Genomic DNA, 20,644 nt, shown 5'->3' on the forward strand with positions numbered 1-20,644 from the left:
GGGCTTAGTCTCCTGAGTTGCAGTAATAATAACAATAATATATTTATTATTTATATATACTCCGCCCATTGGCTGGATTTCCCCAGTCACTCTGGGCAGCTTCCAACAAAAGATTAAAAATACATCAAAACATCTGTCATTAAAAACTTCCCTAAACAGGGCTGCCTTCAGATGTCTTCTAAAAGTCAGGTAGTTGTTTATCTCCTTGACATCTGATGGGAGGGCATTCCACAGGGTGGATGCCACCACCGAGAAGGCCCTCTGCCTGGTTCCCTGTAGTTTTGCTTCTCGCAATGACGGAACCGCCAGAAGGCCCTCGGCGCTGGACCTCAGCGTCCGAGCAGAACGATGGGGGTGGAGGCGTTCCTTCAGGTCTTCTGGGCCGAGGCTGTTTAGGGCTTTAATGGTCAGCGCCAACACTTTGAATTGTGCTCAGAACGTACTTGTTGTCACTAGGTTTTCGCTGCACTCGGATGGGCTGCTGTTTCCCAGCACTGCACCAGACAAGTTGTTTATCTCCCCCCGCCCAGCCCCCCCCCATGGTAGCTATCAAACTGCATTTCTCTTGGTTTGGAATTGACAGCTGGACTTGTGAACTTGAAGTTCTGCATAGGCAGCTTATGCAGTTCATTTTCCTGGGACTTGCACACACACACACACCCCAATTATTTTCTTCTTTGAAAGGAGGACAAGCACTGTAGCGTGACTCTTCCCACTTCTGACACCACGTGGCGTTCACAGAGAGCCAGAACGCCAGCTTGGGCTGAAACCCCAAGCCAGCTTTAGTTTCCTGGCCTCTTCTCTCCTTGCGCTGGCATTTATATGGCTCAGACTGCACACCCTCCCTTCCCCTTCCAGGGAAATTGATTTAAAATTAGAGTGTCAGAATAAAGATATGTGCAGATCCATGAATGACTGAATGCAGAAATACCTGCACACATTCTCAGAATGGGGAAAGGCAGGTGAGGGACATCAGAGTATTAAAAAAACAAACTAACAAACCACACCCTAGGTACATTTATGGGTGTGGATGGCAAGCAACAGAACAGGGAATACTGTGAAAAAACGGGAACGTGTGGAAATTGATACGGATGTGAGAAATGGCACTGACAATTTTACCCCTCCCCTATGAAGCAAACCTCGTTGCATTCAACGTTTTTTGTATTAAAAGAGTCAAAGCGAACCCGTTCCGTGGTAAGAGACTCTATTCCATTTCAGTAGGAACATATAGCTCAGTTGCTAGATCGTGAGACTTTTAATCTCACGATTGTGGGTTCGAGTCCCACACCAGGCAGAATATGGGGTTGGACTAGAAGATCCCTGGGGTACCTTCCAATTCTTTGACTCTTAAGTTTTTACAGTCTGGCCCCTGCTCCCCGCTCATGTAATTTCATTCATTTTTAAAAAAATGTTTTTATTAAATATTTTATCGGGTTTGTTGTTGTTTAGTTGTTTAGTCGTGTCCGACTCTTCATGACCCCATGGACCAGAGCACGCCAGGCACTTCTGTCTTCCACTGCCTCCTGCAGTTTGGTCAAACTCATGCTGGTAGCTTCGACAACACTGTCCAACCATCGCATCCTCTGTCGTCCCCTTCTCCTTGTGCCCTCCATCTTTCCCAACATCAGGGTCTTTTCCAGGGAGTCTTCTCTTCTCATGAGGTGGCCAAAGTATTGGAGTCTCAGCTTCACGATCTGTCCTTCCAGTGAGCACTCAGGACTGATTTCCTTAAGAATGGAGAGGTTTGATCTTCTTGCAGTCCATGGGACTCTCAAGAGTCTCCTCCAGCACCATAATTCAAAAGCATCAATTCTTCAGCGATTAGCCTTCTTTATGGTCCAGCTCTCACTTCCATACATCACTACTGGGAAAACCATAGCTTTAACTATACGGACCTTTATCGGGTTACCAAAGTACAGAAAGCTTCACAAATTTTCTTTTATTTGTTTCTTCCTTGCTGTATTATTTTATGGGTCAAAAACCTCACTGCAGTATAAATGTTTGCAGCTGTTTGGTGTTTATTTCCAAAACTGGCAGTGAGGCCCGAACATGAATTATTTTTAGTAACTCTGGTGTGGCGCTATCAGTAAATGTTGTGAATATTCAGCTTCCCCCAGGAGCCTTAGCAGTGTAGGAGGTTGCTGTGTTTAGCGTGTCAATGAAAGGAAACTTAGAAGCCTTTAAAGAATGATTCATTGCCACTTCATCTCCTTTGCAGTAAAGCGCTAGTCAATCAATAGTCTTGCTGCTAACTCTGGGGAGGGTTTTTATTTTATTTTTTAGTTGCCTTCATAAAATATTTTAATTATCTCAAATTCATAAAATATAAGTAGGCACAATTTACTTGGAACTCAGGAGGGTAATATGAACGAGAGGAAGAGATAAATGCTTGTGTTTCCACAAACTTAAATCAACCTCTATAATATGAAACCTAACGCAGAGCGAAACCAGTGAGTTATTGGCAATATTTAACTTCCCAATAATAGGAATAAATATTACAGCAGCCAGTTTATGTACTCGCTGTTATAGAAGAGAGAGAGAAATAAATACATTGTTCGGAACTGTGCATTAATCCCTCCCTTTGGCATGTTTCCCACCACCACAATTGTTCATTTCTTCTTTCCAACTGTTTTACAACTGTGCATTCCTTGGCTGGATCTAGATGCATCAAAGAAGTGTTTCAGTCTAAAGCGCTGTAAATTTAAACAGGGAAATCCAGTAGGGGCCTATTTATCTACTTGCACTTTGAGGTGCTTTCGAACTGCTAGGTTGGCAGGAGCAGGGACCGAGCAACAGGAGCTCACCCCGTCGCGGGGATTCGAACTGCCGACCTTCTGATCGGCAAGTCCTAGGCTCTGTGGTTTAACCCACAGCACCCCTTATATCGCACATACAACACACATAAATCACTTTTTCTTTAGCAGTCTAGCTGAGTCCCTTCTTTCTGAAGCCTGCTTTATAGAAGTTACTCTTATTGTATTATTATATTAATGCAGTAGATGACAGGCTGTGAGAAGCTGCAAAGGGTCACTGTGTGACAGCCATGCTTGTGCATCGATTGCGCCTTCCGAACAGAAGGACCACCTCACGTCAGCAGGGTCAAACTTGGTGAGAGTGGGGGACTTGGTGCTCAACCTCTCTGCCCCGGGGCAGACAAGCGGCAACACTGTGCGCTGGAATGGCCCCCTCTTGCCCAAACTTGTCAGTTCCCTCTTCTATACAAATATTGAAGCTGCAAGAACCCTGTCCTCTCTTTTCAACTGGTTACCCTACAGCGCTGACAGTGCTCACAGTGTGAGGCAGCTGCAGAGTGTTGCAAACTCTTCTCCCACCCTCTCTGCCACAAATTTCTTGGGTTTCCTAAGTTAGCTTGCCATGGACACACTACCGTATTTTTCGCTCCGTAAGGCGCACCTACTTTTTGGGGGGGCAATTCAAGAAAAAAGAATTATTTAAAGGGAGCGCTGAGCAGAGCCTGAATACATCCCAGGCTCTGCTCAGCGCTCCCTTTCATGAGCCATGTGGAGCGTGTGTGCAGCGCTTGCGGCTTTTCCCCGAGGGGGGAGAAGGACAGCCCCTCAGTGATGGGCTGCCCTTCTCCCTCCTTGGGGAAAAGCCCCCAAGAGCCACACACACACTCTGCGCAGCTCTGTCCCTTCCCCCACCTCCCGCAAAAGCCAGGGATAGCCTCGCAAAGCCTCCCCAGGGCAGCGGGATGAAGGCTCCCCGCTGCCCTGCAGAGGCTTCGCGGGCTATCCCAGAGCTGCTCAGGAGCTTGTAGGGGCTGGTGGGGGAAGCCTGGGTCCCCCCCAGCCCCCCAAAAACAGCTCGGGGAGCAGCGGATGCTCCCAGAGCTTGTGGGGCTGGCAGTGGGGGAAGCCCGCCCCCCCCCCAGCCCCAGGGAGACACATTCGCTCCATAAGACGCACAGACATTTCCCCTTAGATTTTAAGAGGGGAAAAGTGCGTCTTATGGAGCGAAAAACACGGTAATTTGGCATTGCTGCTGAGGCAACCAGGAAGTGTGCCTTTGTATCGGGATATTCATTTAAGTGCAGATGGAGTTCCTGGGCCCCACATTGCGTCTGGTGGCAGACACTGCCCAAATGAAGAGCAGGGCATTGAGGCAATTCTCTTAAAAAATAATTATTATACTAATTTTCATTTATAACAAACATTTCAACTCTAATTCTCACATTTAAACTTGGACTTCCCTCTCTCTCTCTTTCTGTGGTTCCTTAGATTTATTTACATCTTTCCCCACATATCCCAACCATCTCTACTTATTCCTACATATTTTCATAGATGTTTTTGAAACTGCAGGTTTCTACACTAATCCTGCCAATGTCCTAATCTGTTTGCAGTTTGGAGATATTCAACGAACCATTTCCATTCCTAAATAAAATGCTTGCTGTCTTGATTTCTTATTCTTCTGACATGTTTTGCCATTTCTGCATGGTCCATTCATTTCTGTAGCCATTCTTCTCTCATTGGGACTTCTTCTTGGGCATTGAAACAATTCAACTTATCTACCAGGGTTGATCTCTCTCTCTCTTTCCTGCTGCCAACACAGATGGGGGCGATGGGGACGACACACCACTGTTTGCGAAGAGGCAGGGAAGAATGCACAAGAGAGTTCCATGTTTTTGCACCTCCAAAATAGGTTTTGCAGCATAGATCAACCCCCCCCCCACAAAAATTCCTAGAGTAGGTAGACGTAAAGCCTTCATGATGGAGAAGTGTGATTATATTACTGGCAGAAGAGTTGGCAGAAAACATATCCAAACATGCCTGCCACAGCTTTCCTGAAACTTCTCAGGCTGACTCACAACCATGATATCTGGAGTGGGTTGGTATGGAGAGAAGATTAAAATGCCGTTAGCATCAAGGAATATTTAGCAGTCATGAATGTAAGACAACCCGGGACAAGTTGCTCAAGGTTCACCCACGCTTTGAGGAAATGGGAGGCGGCGTAATATATTCTCGGTATTCAGTCCCACCCTATTTCCTTCTTAACTTTTGCAGCAAGTTTACAGATGGTTCATCGATTGGTGGCCTAGCCGGGCATTGCGGGTCTTTCCTAATGGCAGCTACGGGATCAGAAAAGAGGCAGCTTTCATGAACATGCTCTCTCTACATCTTTAACATAGAAGACAAGCAAGGATAATTGTAGGAGAGAAGTGGCCCCACACTGGTGGTGCTGTGGTCTAAACCACTGAGCCTCTTGACTTCCGGCGGAGCGCGTCTTCCGAGCGAGAAGGGATTCGGCGGAGAGCGCGATCCCTGTCCTACAAGGGGAGGAAAAAGGGGGTGCAGAAGGGCGCAAGCACCCCAGAAACACGTCCGGAGGGTGTCCGGAGGTACTGGGAGCCAGCAGAGACCAGACGCGACTCGCCTCGCTGTCAGGTAACCCTCAAAAGGTGAAGAGTACAGCGAAGCCGAGCAGCGGGTCCTGGGCAGCCATTTTCTCCCTCCCCAGTATTGGACAGCCCTGTCCTCGCAGAAGGCTAGCGCTCCGCTTCCAAGTATAGGAAACCGGGGAGTGAACGAAGCTTGAAGGAGTTGTAATATTGAAAATAGAGAAACCCGGCAAAAGAGGAGAAAAGTTTTTTCGGGGTTCAGCCTTTATCAGAAATCAGCAAAACCGCTGTGAAACTCCAGAGCGAGGGAAAGAGAAAAGCTACTACTAACGTCTACTTTGTTCCCCTGAAAAGACTCCTCTATTAAAAGCACCCGATAACCTCTCAAGTAGAGGTGCCTAAAACAGGGGACAGAAAGCGAGGTTACTAAATTGGAACCATCTGATAGAGTGAAGGGGGCGCCGTAGAACGCTTTCCCCTCTACCGTGCTGTAATTAGCGCAAAAGCGGAAGAGAGGTGCCGACGCCATTAACTGATTCAAAACGCGGCAGCGACTAAGGCAAAAAGACTATCTTCTCTAACAGTACGGACTAACCTGGTCTAAAATTGGTGGCTGTGTTCTCATCCATCTGACATATCCAGGCGCTGGGGTGAGCTGATCACCGATTTTTGAATTTTGGTGATGTTTAGGAAAGATCTTAAAGATAAAGGATATGCTGATAAAAACTCCAGATTTCAAACCGAGATCTTGAAAAATAATATAAAAACTTTGTCTAAAATGTACAATCAGTTATTAGACTGGAACCTAATTGATGAGGAAGTAAAGTCGGTAATGACTCACTGGGCTAGAGATTTTGGCCATAACATTTACTTTGAAGAATGGGAAAAATTATGGAAACAACATCTCAAGTTTACGGCTTGTGTAACACTTAAGGAGAATTTAATGAAAATGTTCTATCGTTGGTATATGACCCCTGTTAAGTTAGCCAGAATGTACGGATCCTGTAACAAATGTTGGAAGTGTAAGGAGAGAGAGGGGACCTTCTACCACATGTGGTGGGAATGCCAAAAAGTTAAAGGGTTTTGGGAGAGCGTGTATAATGAAATAAAGAAAATCTTAAGTTATACTTTCGTTAAAAAACCCGAGGCATTCCTGCTGGGACTGGTAGGAAGGGAGATAAAAAGGAAAGACCATAAGCTGTTTCAATACGCAACAACGGCAGCAAGGGTCCTATTGGCTAAAAATTGGAAACTAGAGGGTCTGCCGACAATTGAGGATTGGAGATCAAAATTACTAGACTATGTGGAGATGGACAGGATGACAGGGAAAATTAGATATATAAAAGACCAGAGGTTTACAAAAGATTGGGAAAGTTTTACTAAATATCTGGAAAACCTAAGCGATGGACAGATAACGTTAGTAGGTTTTAAAGGTGCTCTGTAAGAAGCAAAGGGTACTGTCTGAAGAAAAACAGGTGAATTAGAATGATTAATGACATTACAAAATAAGAAATGCGGAACTATTTGTTTTTATTATATGGATGATTTGTGGAAAGGTTGAAGGAAGTCACTTCTGAAAAAATTTGTGAAATATTAAGTGGATTATTATAGTTTGCTTTGTGTTATGATTAATGTAAACCAATAAAAATTACGCATAAGTAAACCACTGAGCCTCTTGGGCTTGCCGATCAGAAGGTCAGCAGTTTGAATCCCCGCATCGGAGTGAGCTCCCATTGCTCTGTCCCAGCTCCTGCCAACCTAGCAGTTCGAAAGCACACCAATGCAAGTAAATTAATAGGTACAGCTGCAGCGAGAAGGTAAATGGCGTTTCCATGCGCTCTGGCACTCATCACAGTGTCCTGTTGTGGCAGAAGCGGTTTAATCCTGCTGGCCACATGACCCGGAAAGCTATCTGTGGACAAATGCTAGCTCCCTCGGCCTGAAAGCGAGATGAGCGCCGCAACGCCATAGTTGCCTTTGATTGGACTTAACCATCCAGGGGTCCTTTACCTTTTATCCCAATGCCGTCCATGGGTGAGGGTACGTCTGCTGTCCATGAGGCAGCCTGCCAAGTGCATGTTGGGGATCACTGTGGGTCTTCAGCCATGGACAACGTTGGAGAGAAGCTAGTTCAGACGCACCACTAAGGCACAAAGCCTGGTTTGTTTCCTCTTCGGTGAGCCAGGAGGAGGGCAGTGAAGGAGTGGTTTGCTTGTGAATGCAGTAAACCATGGTCAGTCTTATGTATATAAAATCCACCGCACAAAGAAAATAACACGTGAGGTGCCGAAATCCAAAAGGAGCAGAAAAGTCTATTTACGTATGCGACCCACAGCTGCACGAATGCTACGACTGGAAGAGTTAGAAACCAGGAAGACCAAAAAATGGGAAAATTTTATAATTTATCTTAAAAACTTGTAGTTTAAGGTTGATTCTGGATATAATGGAAGCATTAACATAAAAGATGTGGGAGGAAATGAATAATAATAGGATGGAAGTCCAGGAGATTCCTTGGAATCTTGTTTTTTATGATTTATGTTTGATATATCTCTGTAAAATTTTAAGTTGAAGAACCAAATAAACAACAACAACAATGACAACATCATACTGGGGAGACTAGTCTAGAACCCCTCCCCAACATGCAATTTTCTATGCTGAGGAGCTTTCAACCATACGAAGACCGAAGCAGTTTATCCACCTCCCAACATGTATTTCTCGTTTAAGCAACTGGTGTCCAATGTGTCCTGGAAACACCTTGGGTATTTTGAAGCTTATTTTCATTGTATGATTTTGCATGTGAAAATAATAGTTTTTGGTTTCCTCCCCACTGAGAACATGCAAAATACAGTTTTCCTGCACCCTCCATGATTTTCAGCGATAGAGAAAAGAAGGAACTTGTCTATGTCAGTTGCTGATTTCAAGTCTAGGCTATTTTATTGAGACAAGTTCAAAAATATACATCATTTCATCTTCAATGTTCCCATGATTAGAGGGCCCAGCCCATCTACAGCATCTGGGCTTCTCTTCTACAGCTTAAATGCCAACGTCACCCCGTCGCCAATGGTGAGCATGCTAATATTCACTCGCGGATCACGGAAGATCTTCTCATTCAACTGATGGAGGTGCTGGCCATCCAGATCATCTTTGGCTGGCTTAAGGACTCTCCCCGACCACAAAACCTATTAGAAAGGGTGGGGAGGGGAGGGGAGAGAAAATGTATACTTATTTTTACAAGAAAAACACGGCACAGCGCACCTTTTATCCTTATATTTGCATATATTTCGTTCTATATCATCTATATTTATTTCCATATGTGCCTAGGGCATGACATTGGAGTCTGACCAATGTACCACCAGATTTGAAACAAACAGCCCCTTTCCCAAAATACTCCTTAAAAAGTGTAGTCTGTAGCTCTGAAAATGAGATTTAAGCCATCTAATGACGACGACGACAATATATTTATATCCCACCTAGCAGACTGGGTTTCCCCAGTCACTCTGGGTGGCTCCCAACAGAATATTAAAACATGATAAAACATCAAACATTAAAAACTTCCCTGAACAGGGCTGCCATCAGATGTCTTCTAAAAGTCAGATAGTTGTTTATTTCCTTGACATCTGATGGGAGGGCGTTCCACAGGGCAGGCGCCACTACTGAGAAGGCCCTCTATATTTCAATCTTTGCTCATAAGTTGAGTCAAGCGGTCTTACTCCCAAACAAGGGACTGTACTTTTAGTCTTTTTCCCCCCAGTACAAAATTGACTAATAGTAACTGATATTTTTTTTTAAGATACAAGAGATAATTCCCTTCCCAACAAAGTTCCAAATGCTTTTCCCCTTCTCCTCCTTTCCTTCCTGTTAGTAAAGGCATAATATGTGCCCTCTGTCTGCCACCGCCAGTATTTCCCCCGTAAAACATACTCATGTGACTAATGTAAGAATATTGACAAGCTGGAACGTGTGCAGAGGAGGGTGATGAAGGGTCTGGAAGCCAAGCCTTATGAGGAACAGTTGAAGGAATTGGGAATGTTCCAGCTTGGTGAAGAGGAAACTGAGAAAAGATATGATAGCCATCTCCAAATACCGTATTTCTCACTCTATAGGACACACTTTTCCCCCTCCAAAAATGAAGGGGAAATGTGTGTGCGTCCTATGGAGCGAATGCAGGCTTTTGCTGAAGCCTGGAGAGCAAGAGGGGTCGGTGCGCACTGACCCCTCTCGCTCTCCAGGCTTCAGGAAGCTATCCGCAAGCCTTCAGAGCATGGCGGGAGTGCCCGCCACGCTCTGAAGGCTTGCGGATAGCAGCCTGCAGCCCGAAGCCTGGGGAGCGCAGCGCTGCGCACCCCGGGCTTAGGGCAGCTATCCGCAAGCCTTTGGAGCCCGGCGGGAGTTCCTGCCGGGCTCTGAAGGCTTGCGGATAGAAGCCTGCAGCCTGAAGCCCAGGGAGCACAGTGCCAACTCCCACTGTGCTCCCCGGGCTTCAGGCAGCTATCCGCAAACCTTCGGAGCGCTCCCCCAGCCCGCAAGCTCCGGGAGCAGCGGCAAGGCTGCACGCAACCTTGCCGCCACTCCCGGACCTGTTCTAGGGGCTGGGGTCGGGGGAAGCTCGGGATTCCCCTGCCCCTGCCCCAGCCCCATGGCTAAAAATGAAGCCAAGACAGCGAGCGGGATCCCGGCTGGAGAGGTTGTGCGTGGCTAAAGAGGAAGCCAAGACAGCCAGCGGGATGGATCCTGTTGGCTGCCTTGGCTTCTTTGCTCTTTGGGGCTGGGGGGGGGGCAATAATTTCCCCCCCTTTATTCTCCCCCCCCCAAAAAAGCTAGGTGCGCCCTATAGTCCGGTGCGCCCTATAGAGCGAAAAATACGGTATCTAAAGGGCTGTTGCATGGAAGATGGAACAAGCTAGCTTCCTCCTGCTCTGGAGGGTAGGGCCTGTAACAATGGTTTCAAATTACAAGAAAGGAAATTTTGACTAAACACCAGGAAGAGCTTTCTGACATTAAGAGCTGCTTTGACAATTGAGCGGACTTCAACAAGTTTGTGGACTCTTCTTCCTTGGTGGTTTCTAAGCAGAGGATGGAAAGCCCTCTTGTCATGGATGCTTTAGCTGAGATTCCTGCATCACAGGGGGGGTTGGACTAGATGACTCTGGGTGCCCCTCTTCGAAAACTCTACAATTCAATGATTCTATAGTGTTCATATAATCAAATTATCTGTTGGAATTCTTTGAAATGATTTAGTATTTGATTGTCAAACAGGCTCCACCAATACCTATGCTCCAATGAATTTGTTAAGAACTTTTAATTTGCCATGAGACTTTCTTGAGGAAGCATGCTGTGCTTACATTATCAATTGCTATTATTCCTCCTTTTCTCACGAGCTGTAAGCATCTTTCATAGTAATCGTTGTAGCCATCTTTGTTAGCATCTATGAAAGCAAAGTCAAATGTCCCAGCTTCGCCATTTGCCAGAAGTTCATCTAGACATTAAAAAAAGGATGATTTCATTTCAAATAGGAAACATCTGTAGGACTGTTCAATTTCAGTGAAATTAGCAGAAATTAGCAGTGCCTAATCTACAATAGCGCTGTGCCATAATATTCATAGGAGTTTGATTTTGTGTAAGTTGACATTTCAGAGATGTGGGGCCTACCAAAAAACAAACCATCCTTTATGAAAAAACAACACTTTTTAAGTCACTCTCCTGACACACCACTAAACTGGTAAACCCATTTTGTTATCTACTCTTCTCAACCAGTATGACATGTCACAATTCAGCTGCACATTCTATAATTTCCAGGCATTATTGACATACCTAGTGTTTGGATGGCCGGCTTTATCCTTAGGTCAATTTTGTGATCCACTCTTGCCTGAAGTGAGAGAGAGGGGTAAAAGGTTATTTCCTAGGAAAGGCATACAGTTGTACATTGGAAGTCAAACAGAATCCGTTCCAGAAGTCAGTTTAACTTCCAAAACGTTTGAAAACCAAATTGTGGCTTCTGATTGGCTGCAGGAAGCTCTTGCAGCCAATCAGAAGCCACGGAAGTCCCATCAGATGTTTGGGTTCCAAAAGAACATTCGCAAACTGGAACAACGACTTCCGGGTTTGAAGCGTTTGGGAGCCAAAACGTCCCGAGTTCCAGGGCATTCGGGATCCAAGGTACGACTGTACTATAGGTGATTTTGAGACAGAAGGCCTGACAAAATCAATGTCTTTTCATATGTAATTTATCCATTTCATTGGATATCATTTGCTCTGCTTGAAGGCCAAGGTTAAGAGGTCTTCATCTGGTCTGTGAATTGGAGTACTGGGAAGATTACGTGGAACATTAAACCACTCTCCACAAGTGTTACTAACCCAAAGCAAGCTTTATGCACCACTTATATACATCGTTTGTGGCCTAAAAAACCCAACTTCTGCAAAGTTTCCTTTTTGCCACAACTGACCAGGTGGGTGGTTGTTTACGGCATATACTAAATCCCTGGATTTGGGAAATCAGAGTTGAGAGGAAAAACAGAGAGGTGGTGGAAATAAAAGCTGAATGGTTCAGCTGTGGCTTAGCTGGAGGCTACAAACCATCACCTCCTCGGTCCTTTCTCCAGCCATCTTAGGCAAACCGCCAAAGTCAAAAATTCTGAAATCACTTTGTTTCAGGGCTGAACGTGAAAACACAGAGAACGCTGCCAAATGGAAGCCAGTTGGCTGATAGTTGATATAAGTCATATCCACATTTCCCCTTACAAAAAAAGCAGAAAATTTGTGGGGCATGACTGGGCAAGGAAATGGCACACCCTTTTGTCTTTGCTTTTTAATTTCTACTTATTTAATTATTGGAGGAGGAGGAGGAGGAGGAAGAAGCCACTAACTCCTCTGATGAGATAAGCGGTTTTTTTCCTTTCTTTGCCTATTACAGGATGGGAATGCTCGGCTTTCAGAACACAAGAAAATCTACAAAAATAGTGCCACGTCAGAGGCAATGCCCTGTGGCACATATTGCTGAACTACAAATCCCAGCATCCCTGAGAATTGCCCTCATGGCTGAAGGTGCTGGAGTTTAACAGCATCTGAGTGGCGCCAGCTTGGCCACTCCTGCCCTCTTAGGCACCCATGCCATGCAACCATATGCCGTGGATACACTTGGCAGTGGGTGAGAACCTGTTTCAGATAAAAAATATTGCACTATGTACGTGCAGAAAAGGGGGAAAAGTCCTCATATTTTGAGAAAAGCATCAAGCATATGTTTCAATCTCTTCCATTGAAGGTAAGAGGAAGGATTTAAAACAGGATTTGACATCTGGCGAGATCGTGTCCAATGCCCTAAGACGGAATGCAACATTTGGACGCGGGTGGCGCTGCGGTCTAAACCACTGAGCCTCTTGGGCTAGCCGATCAGAAAGTTGGCGGTTTGAATCCCTGCAATGGAGTGAGCTCCCGTTGCTCTGTCCCAGCTCTTGCCAACCTAGCAGTTTGAAAGCATGCCAGTGCAAGTAGATAAATAGATACTGCTGCGGTGGGAAGGTAAACGGCATTTCCATACGCTCTGGTTTCTGTCACAGTGTCCCGTTGCGCCAGAAGCAGTTTAGTCATGCTGGCCACATGACCCAGAAACCTGTCTATGGACAAATGCCGGCTCCCTCAGCCTGAAAGCAAGACGAGCACCGCAACCCCATAGTCGCCTTTGAGTGGACTTAACCATCCAGGGGTCCTTTATCTTTACTAGCTAGAGCAAAGATTTCAAACCAATGCGTCACAGTGGCATCACTTATGGAGCATAAAGATGCTTTTGCATTTGTAAAATGGTGACCGCAGGCATTCTGTACCTTGCGGGACGCTAATGGTGCCAGCATCAGTTACTGGTAATGTAGCCATTATTGCTAGGGAGTGGCTGCAACATTATTTCGCAAGCATTTACCTGAGTAAGTGCCAAATAACACATCTGCGGTTGTATTTCTACAGGGCCAATAGCAGCTTGCCGGGGGGGGGGGGGGCGGGGAGGAGAAGATTTAGCTCTGTGGTTCCCAATGTGGGGCACATGCCCCACAGGGAGGCAATTTGATTTTTAAGGGGGGCAATTTGAGAATGAGTTATTAGCAGTGATTTTTTTGCATTTCTTATGGTTCTTGGGGCCTCATATACGGTATCTAAAGATATTTTGTGACGTAAACATTTTTAAAATTAAAATTGGCATGTACACGGCAGTCAGCTGGTGGCAATGGAGAGGTTATCTAAACAGAAAAGGTTATCTAAACAGAAAATACACTGGGCGCATTCAGGGGGAGTAGTGCGCTGGGAGCACTCAGTCAACAGTTGTGGAATTTCCCCCTGCTCTGAGCACTGGTGATCAGCAGGAATTCAGATACCTCAGGAAATTTGTCATTTATCCATAATAAGAATTATATGTCACGGAGGTGGGGGTGGAATCAGGATTTTAGAGATGCTTAGATGGGGCATGGCCCCCCAAAAAAGGCTGGAAACCACTGATTTAGAAGGAAACAGATTCAAGGGGAGAGGTTGATATACCCTTTTAAGCCCAGCTACACCAACCAAACCCATACTTCCCTGCATTTGATTCAGAGTTAAAAACTAAGACACCCAATGCCTGAAATGACAGATCTCCCGTGTAATATATTGTTTAGCTCCAATTCTCAGGTCTCCCAATCCTCAGGTGTGCCAGCGCAGCTCATTTACCTCTTTCCACACTGGCTTTCCCATATTGGCATAATCTTCACTTATATCGCAGGCGACAACTCTGCCATCCTCGGGTATGACCAGAGCCATGTTTAAGGCATTGTACCCTGTAAAGACACCTGAAACACACCAGGAATTATGGGCAGTTGTCGGAGCCTGGTTCCTATTTCTGCGACACAGAGAGTTCCATGAGTTCTAGATCCCATTCTTAACTGGTATCTTAACACAACCTCGTCCAGGCATGAGAGACTGTGGATGTCTTCAGTACTTGTTTTCAGAGAGAGAAAAATATTAAAAATAATATCCTGGCCTCTTGGGTAAGTTATTCCAATCCTACTAACAATTTTAACTGTTTACAATGGTTTTTAAGATAAATTGTAAAATTTCCCCATTCCTTATTAAATTTTTGGTCTTCCCGATTTCTGATTCTTCTGATCATTTTGGCCATTTCGGCATAATCCATCAACTTGATTTGTCATTCTTCTCTGGTAGGTTTTGAATATTTTCATGTTCTATTTGGAGAATGCCATTGCTACAGTGGGGAGGGGGGGGAGCAGGCTCCACAAATCTCTTGGTCCTTTGCCCAATGACCAATCCTGCATGGATGCTTGGGATGTCTCTGCAAAACCCACAAATTGCTCTTCTCTGCCCCACCCCGAATTATGTCGCAGTCTCTAGTAACTAATGCAGAAGCGGAGATGGTGGCAGAGGCGGCCCAACTGAAACTTGTGTGCCAAGTGTTTTTTCCACCCATGCAGCCCGTGAGACTTTGCTTGTCTCTCATTTGGCCCTGCCATGCCCTTCCTGTAAGCAGCTCAGAATGGTGCTCTTGACCGTGGATTAAGCCCTGAAATGCAATTATTCAATGCTTACTTATTTATAGTGTTTGCCCTTGCGACTTCACAGCGCTCAGAGCAATCTAACTGCAGCCAATGTACATTTGCAGGAGCTGGGGCAAGTTTGGGACTACAATATGGTCTGGGATGCAGCGCAGTTCGGAAGCCACTTCCTGGAAAAATAAAACTTCTCAGAATGGTTGGCCTAAGAGGTTGCAGCCTGTACAATGCTAGGCTTCCATTCAACATTCCCCTGGCCAGCTCAGCTCAAAGAAGCTAGGATAATTCAGACAGGGTTCAGGCAGGAGACAGCATTCTTTGGAGAAACCAATGCAACGTTTTAAGGTGGAGGGCCAGGGATTGAATGCTGAGAAAGTCTCAGAAATTCTCAAAGAACAAACGTTTGTTGCAGAATTGGGAGTATTTGTTCCTCTGCCTGAGTCCACAGCCTGAAAAGAACACGGGGATCTTTAGAGTCAAGCCAAATGTAGCAGCCAAAGAACAGAAACTAAAAAGTGGTTGGATGCTAAGCAAAGTAATGGGCTATGTTGAATCAGCCAAGCTAATAACTAAAATACGAGAATCTAATGATGACTGGTGTTTTTTATTTTGACGAATGGAAACCTTTTTCAGATTATTTGAAGAAACACTATAGCACGAAGAACCCGCCAGCAGGTTTCAAACTATGAGCAACAGAAAGAATGAAAGATTATTGTGTTATGACTACAGTGGTACCTCAGGTTAAGTACTCAATTCGTTCTGAACGTCTGATCTTAACCTGAAACTGTTCTTAACCTGAAGCACCACTTTAGCTAAGCACCACTCTGCAGCCGCGCCAACAGAGCACAATTTCTGTTCTCATCCTGAAACAAAGTTCTTAACCTGAAGCACTATTTCTGGGTTAGCAGAGTCTGTAACCGGAAGTGTATGTAACCTGAGGTACCACTGTATGTTAAAAAAGAGGGAAGACAGGATGCAGCACAGGGGAGATAAGAAAAACGTCATGGAAAACAGGATAGGATGTTGACACTCTCTAATGCACTGGAATTTTTATGTGGAATTTTTTTTTTTGAAATTCAAGGAATTTTTTTTTAAAAAGAAAGAAAGTGACTGGATGCCAGACTTCCAGTGGACATAAGGTCACTTCTCTTCCAGATGTGATTAGCAGGCAACAGCCACATGGCCCACAGATCCTGCAATTCAGACTACAGATCATTCTGGAGCCATCCCTGCATAAACAGAATGACTTACCTACTTCAATGACCTTCTTTGCTTTGATCAGCCTTGCCAGGTTGGCCAAAAGCTGGGCCTCGTCAATAGACACCATCATATTTTTATTGGGAAGGTTCCAAGTAACCTAGAAAAGAACATCTGCTTATTACAAGTTGCTAACTTACTGATCAGTAACCAGTGCTACAAGTTATTATGGGGTGGGGGTGGGGGCTATTTGTGCATTCGAACACAATTTGCCTTTGGCTGATTTCTCCATTTGCATGACCAGAGAAATGACAATAAGCTTCTGCACAGTGCTATTTTTTTTCTAGAAAAAGAGGTGCCGGAACTCTCCGTGAATGCTACCCCTGTTCTCTTAGAATGGCAATGGCGGCCACCTGAGTTCAAGCAAGTTCCAGCTGAAAAACACCCTGCTTCTGCATATTATTATTAAGCAGCTATCCTATCTTTAAAAGACATCTGAAGGCAGCCCTGTTCAGGGAAGTTTTTAATATTTAATGCTGTACTGTTTTTAACACTTGATTGGGAGCCACCCAGAGTGGCTGGGGAAGCTCAGCCAGATGGGTGGGGTATAAATAAATTATTATTATTATTATTATTATTATTATTATGTCTTTGGCTGTAAGTCATTTGAGTTGCGTTTAGCAAAGAAAAAGCAACTGATAACTCTGACAAATATGAATAATAATCACAATAATAATTGTAAAGGCTATGCACTGAATAGGAGGGGATTTGGGGAAATTATTGATCCATGACTGAATAGACAGGTAACACAGGGATACACATTTTCAAAACTGTTACGTGCAGTGGCGGAGCTTCACACTCCGGCACCAGGGGGTGGAGAGCAGTGGCAGCAGGGCATCCTGGGGGCATAGCACGCCCAGCGCGGGCGGGCGGGGGGGGGGCAGCCGCAATGGCGCCCCACTGGGATCACACTGCCAGGGGTGGTGTGCCTCCCCGCACCCCTCTTCCTCCGCCAGTGGTTACGTGAATTAATATTCACTACAATGAGAGGTTCAGCTGTCGCAAGCTCCTAGAAAGTACCTATAGGTCAGCCCTGTTGCATTTGTTGTTGTTTAGTCATTTATTTGTGTCCGACTCTTCGTGACCCCATGGACCAGAGCACGCCAGGCACTCTTGTTGCATTAAATAGGGCTATTTAGAATTGCAAGGGTATTTAGAATTGAGTTCACAGCAGCAAGGGGGAAGGAGAGTCCACGCCACAATACAGCCTACTTCTCACTGCGGCTTAGCAGTACCACTTCAGAGGAACACAGCCTGGTGTTCACATGATGCAAAGTTCTCTCAGGAAAGCCAAAGCTAAATTCCTCCACAAACAAGACTAGCAGGTTGGGGAGAAACCTAACTGAACACCTCTCTCTCTTGTCTTGAGTCAGCATTCAGTCGGCCAGCATGCCTCTCCACTTGCAATGGAACCCAGCATGGCCACATTTACAGGGGGAAAGGGGGGTCCTGGTCTTTACTGATATTCTATTGTTTTTTAGAAGGCTATATGGGACTTATCTGGTGAAAACAGCACAGAAACATGAGGCGGAGCTTGTGGGTTTCATTGTGGGCCCCATATACCTTTTCCTTGAGACAACACAGTTCTGATGCGAAATGAAACCATTGCAGAAAATAAACAACCATATATTTTTTCTGGGATGTCTATCCTTATCATCTCATGGAGAAGACAAAACCCAGCTCTGGGCATGAGCAAGTTCCTAAGTGGACTCTGAACGGGGCACTTATGTGAGAGCTGAAGTCGGGAAGATAGACCCAGTAGAAAGACATACTTACCAATCTTAGCTTCTTCAAAGCCGGGTGCTCCCTCAAGGAGTGATCCAGTACGTACTGCAGTAATGGGCTGTTTTTCCCTTGGAAACGGCTTTTGGGAGTTCCAAAGGGAAGGCCTGAATATCTTCTGCCTTTTGGGAAAGAAATAAGACAAGCATAGAAACCCGTAAGCGTCCAAAGATTTCTGGTGTGGCTGCATGCACACATTGCTCCCTTGAACCTAAGGGTTTTCCCGTTCACTTCAATGGTGGAAGCTGATCCGCCCATTTACAGGCCTGTCTTCTTCAAGGAAGTTCATGGTAAAGCTCATCCCAAACTCAATGTGTACATTAAAGCACAAGAGCCCTAGGACAGGGGCAGTAGAGATCAAGGCTGTGCCCCACCCTCTTCCCTATAGAAAGGCGTCACAGGACTGGGAGCATGCAGATTGCCGCAATGTGAATTTTCCACAGCCTCCCAAATGGAACAGAGCACCATAACACTACAGTGAAACTCTACTATGATGTCCTTCTCCCAGGCTCCATCCAGCCTTGAACAGGGGGGCTGTTACACTATACAGTGGTGCCTTGGTTCTCGAACTTAATCTGTTCCGGGAGTCCGTTCAACTCCCCAAACCATTTGAAAACCAAGGCGTGTCTTCTAATTGGCTGCAGGAGCTTCCTGCACTCAACTGGAAGTTGCATCAGACGTTCGGCTTCTGAAAAACATTCGTTCGAGAATACAAGGGATGTGGGTGGCGCTGTAGTCTAAACCACTGAGCCTCTTGGACTTGCCAGTCAGAAGATCGGCGGTTCAAATCCCTGTGACGGGGTGAGCTCCCGTTGCTCTGTCCCAGCTCCTGCTAACCTAGCAGTTCAAAAGCTTGCCAGTGAACATCATAACCAGACACTGGAGAGACCTGTCAGGAGTAAGCATGGACCAATGGTACCAAATAGTATGGGAAACAGCCTTACTAGAAAAATTAACCAATCAACTGAAACTGACATGGGGACAAATAGAAGAAGACGTCTTCACCCCGGTATGGCTCCCCTTTATCACACACACAGCCCAACAAGACAACGACAAAAATCCACCAACAACATACAAATCAATATGGCTAACCTGATCCAAAACACCCTCCCACCCCACTCACACATGAAAACAAAGATCACCACAGCCAATCACAAACAAACAGCCGCACCCTAGGCCAACCCCAAACTCTCTCACCACCAAAGAAACACAGGTGAATAGCAGAGAACCTGCACAAGCCATGCTGACACAAAACCCCACATATATTAAGTAAAATAGAAACATCGCCACCTGACCCCACCCCCACTCACCTTTCCCCCCTCCACCTCTTTCCCCCTTTCTTCCTAATGTCTCAATAAATGAAACTGATCTGTAAAAAATGTTACTTGAAAAAAGAGAGACATTGCACATACTTTTGTAAACCAAGAAAATCTTTAATAAAAATACGTTACAAAAAAGAAAGAAAGCATGCCAGTGCAAGTAGATAAATAGGTACCACTGTGGCGGGAAGGTAAATGGCGTTTCCATGCGCTCTGGTTTCCATCACGGTGTCCTGTTGTGCTAGAAGCGGTTTAGTCATGCTGGCCACATGACCTGGAAAGCTGTCTGTGGACAAATGCTGGCTCCCTTGGCCTGAAAGCGAGATGAGCGCCATACCCCATAGTCACCTTTGACTGGACTTAACCATCCAGGGGTCCTTTACCTATTATTTATTTATTTATTTTGAGTGTCACATAGTGTCAGCATCCTGAACTCCCCCAGTTTGTCCTGTTAAAGGGAGACTGGGGCTTGCCCTAACCCTAAACCCATGAGTTCATTAGGGTTTGGGTTGCCCCTCCTGCCACCCAGCCCACCCACGACTCCACCCACGCGCGGGTCACGCGCGCAACAAGCAGTGGAGCCTCTGGCGAACGCGCAACAGGGCGGCGCCCACGCGGATCCTGCTTCCAAGGCGGACTCAGAGGACAAAGGGATCGTAGTCTCAGGATCTTACCTATTAAGAATCCAGCAACAGCAACCACCCCCAGCGCTGCAGTCCCGACGACCGCTTCTTTGGAGAGGTTGAAAGCGGGCATTTTAGGGGTTTTATTTCTTGGGTTTCTCTTGGAAAGCGTGTTAGGGAGAGAGGAGGCTTCCTGCAGCTTTGCACGCCGAAGTGTACTTTCTCCCCGCCGCGCTCACGTGACGCCTGCAAGCTCTTGCTGTCGTCACGGGAAGGGAGAGGAAATTCCCGGTTTGGGCGCGCGCGGGCGCGCAGGGGTGAAAGTGGGGGAAAGCCCACCGGTCTTGTGGGTAGAGCAACCAGGGCGTCGCAGCCTGGACAATCGTAGAACGATCGAATTGTAGAGTTGGAAGAGGGGCACCCAGAGTTATCTAGTCCACCCCCCTGCGATGCAGGAATCTCGAACGCAAGCATCCAGAACAGATGGACACCCGGCCTCTGCTTCTAAATCTCCAAGGAAGGAGAGTCCGCAACCTCACGAGGGCGTTTCTTCCACTGTCTAACAACTTTTTTTTTTAAAAAAAACTTTTTTTATTTTGACAAAGTAATAATCATAAATAAGTAACAATAAAAATGTGCACCCCCCACCTAGACCATTCCATTGTAACTATCCGACCTCCCAAAATGTCAGCTTCCTGTTTAATTGGAATCTCCTTGAAACCTTGTAACTTGATACCTTGATACTGTGTTTTAATTTGTTGGCAGCCGCCCAGAGTTCCTGGG

The 20,644-nt window shown here is 45.8% G+C and overlaps 1 protein-coding gene across 1 annotated transcript; it reads right to left on the minus strand.

Moving 5' to 3' along the window:
- Positions 1 to 8,267: 8,267 nt before the first annotated feature.
- On the minus strand, positions 8,268 to 20,112 carry COMTD1 (catechol-O-methyltransferase domain containing 1). Its single transcript, XM_081864425.1, has 7 exons — positions 19,913 to 20,112; positions 17,914 to 18,041; positions 16,132 to 16,237; positions 14,045 to 14,163; positions 11,171 to 11,225; positions 10,702 to 10,835; positions 8,268 to 8,538 (listed from the first exon to the last, which is right to left on the minus strand). Exons 1-7 carry the CDS (start codon positions 19,992 to 19,994, stop codon positions 8,386 to 8,388), a joined length of 777 nt encoding a protein of 258 aa, XP_081720551.1. The 5' UTR covers positions 19,995 to 20,112; the 3' UTR covers positions 8,268 to 8,385.
- Positions 20,113 to 20,644: the final 532 nt, after the last annotated feature.

This window comes from Podarcis erhardii (genome assembly GCF_964252035.2).
Source record: "Podarcis erhardii genome assembly, chromosome: 5".
NCBI lineage: Eukaryota > Metazoa > Chordata > Lepidosauria > Squamata > Lacertidae > Podarcis > Podarcis erhardii.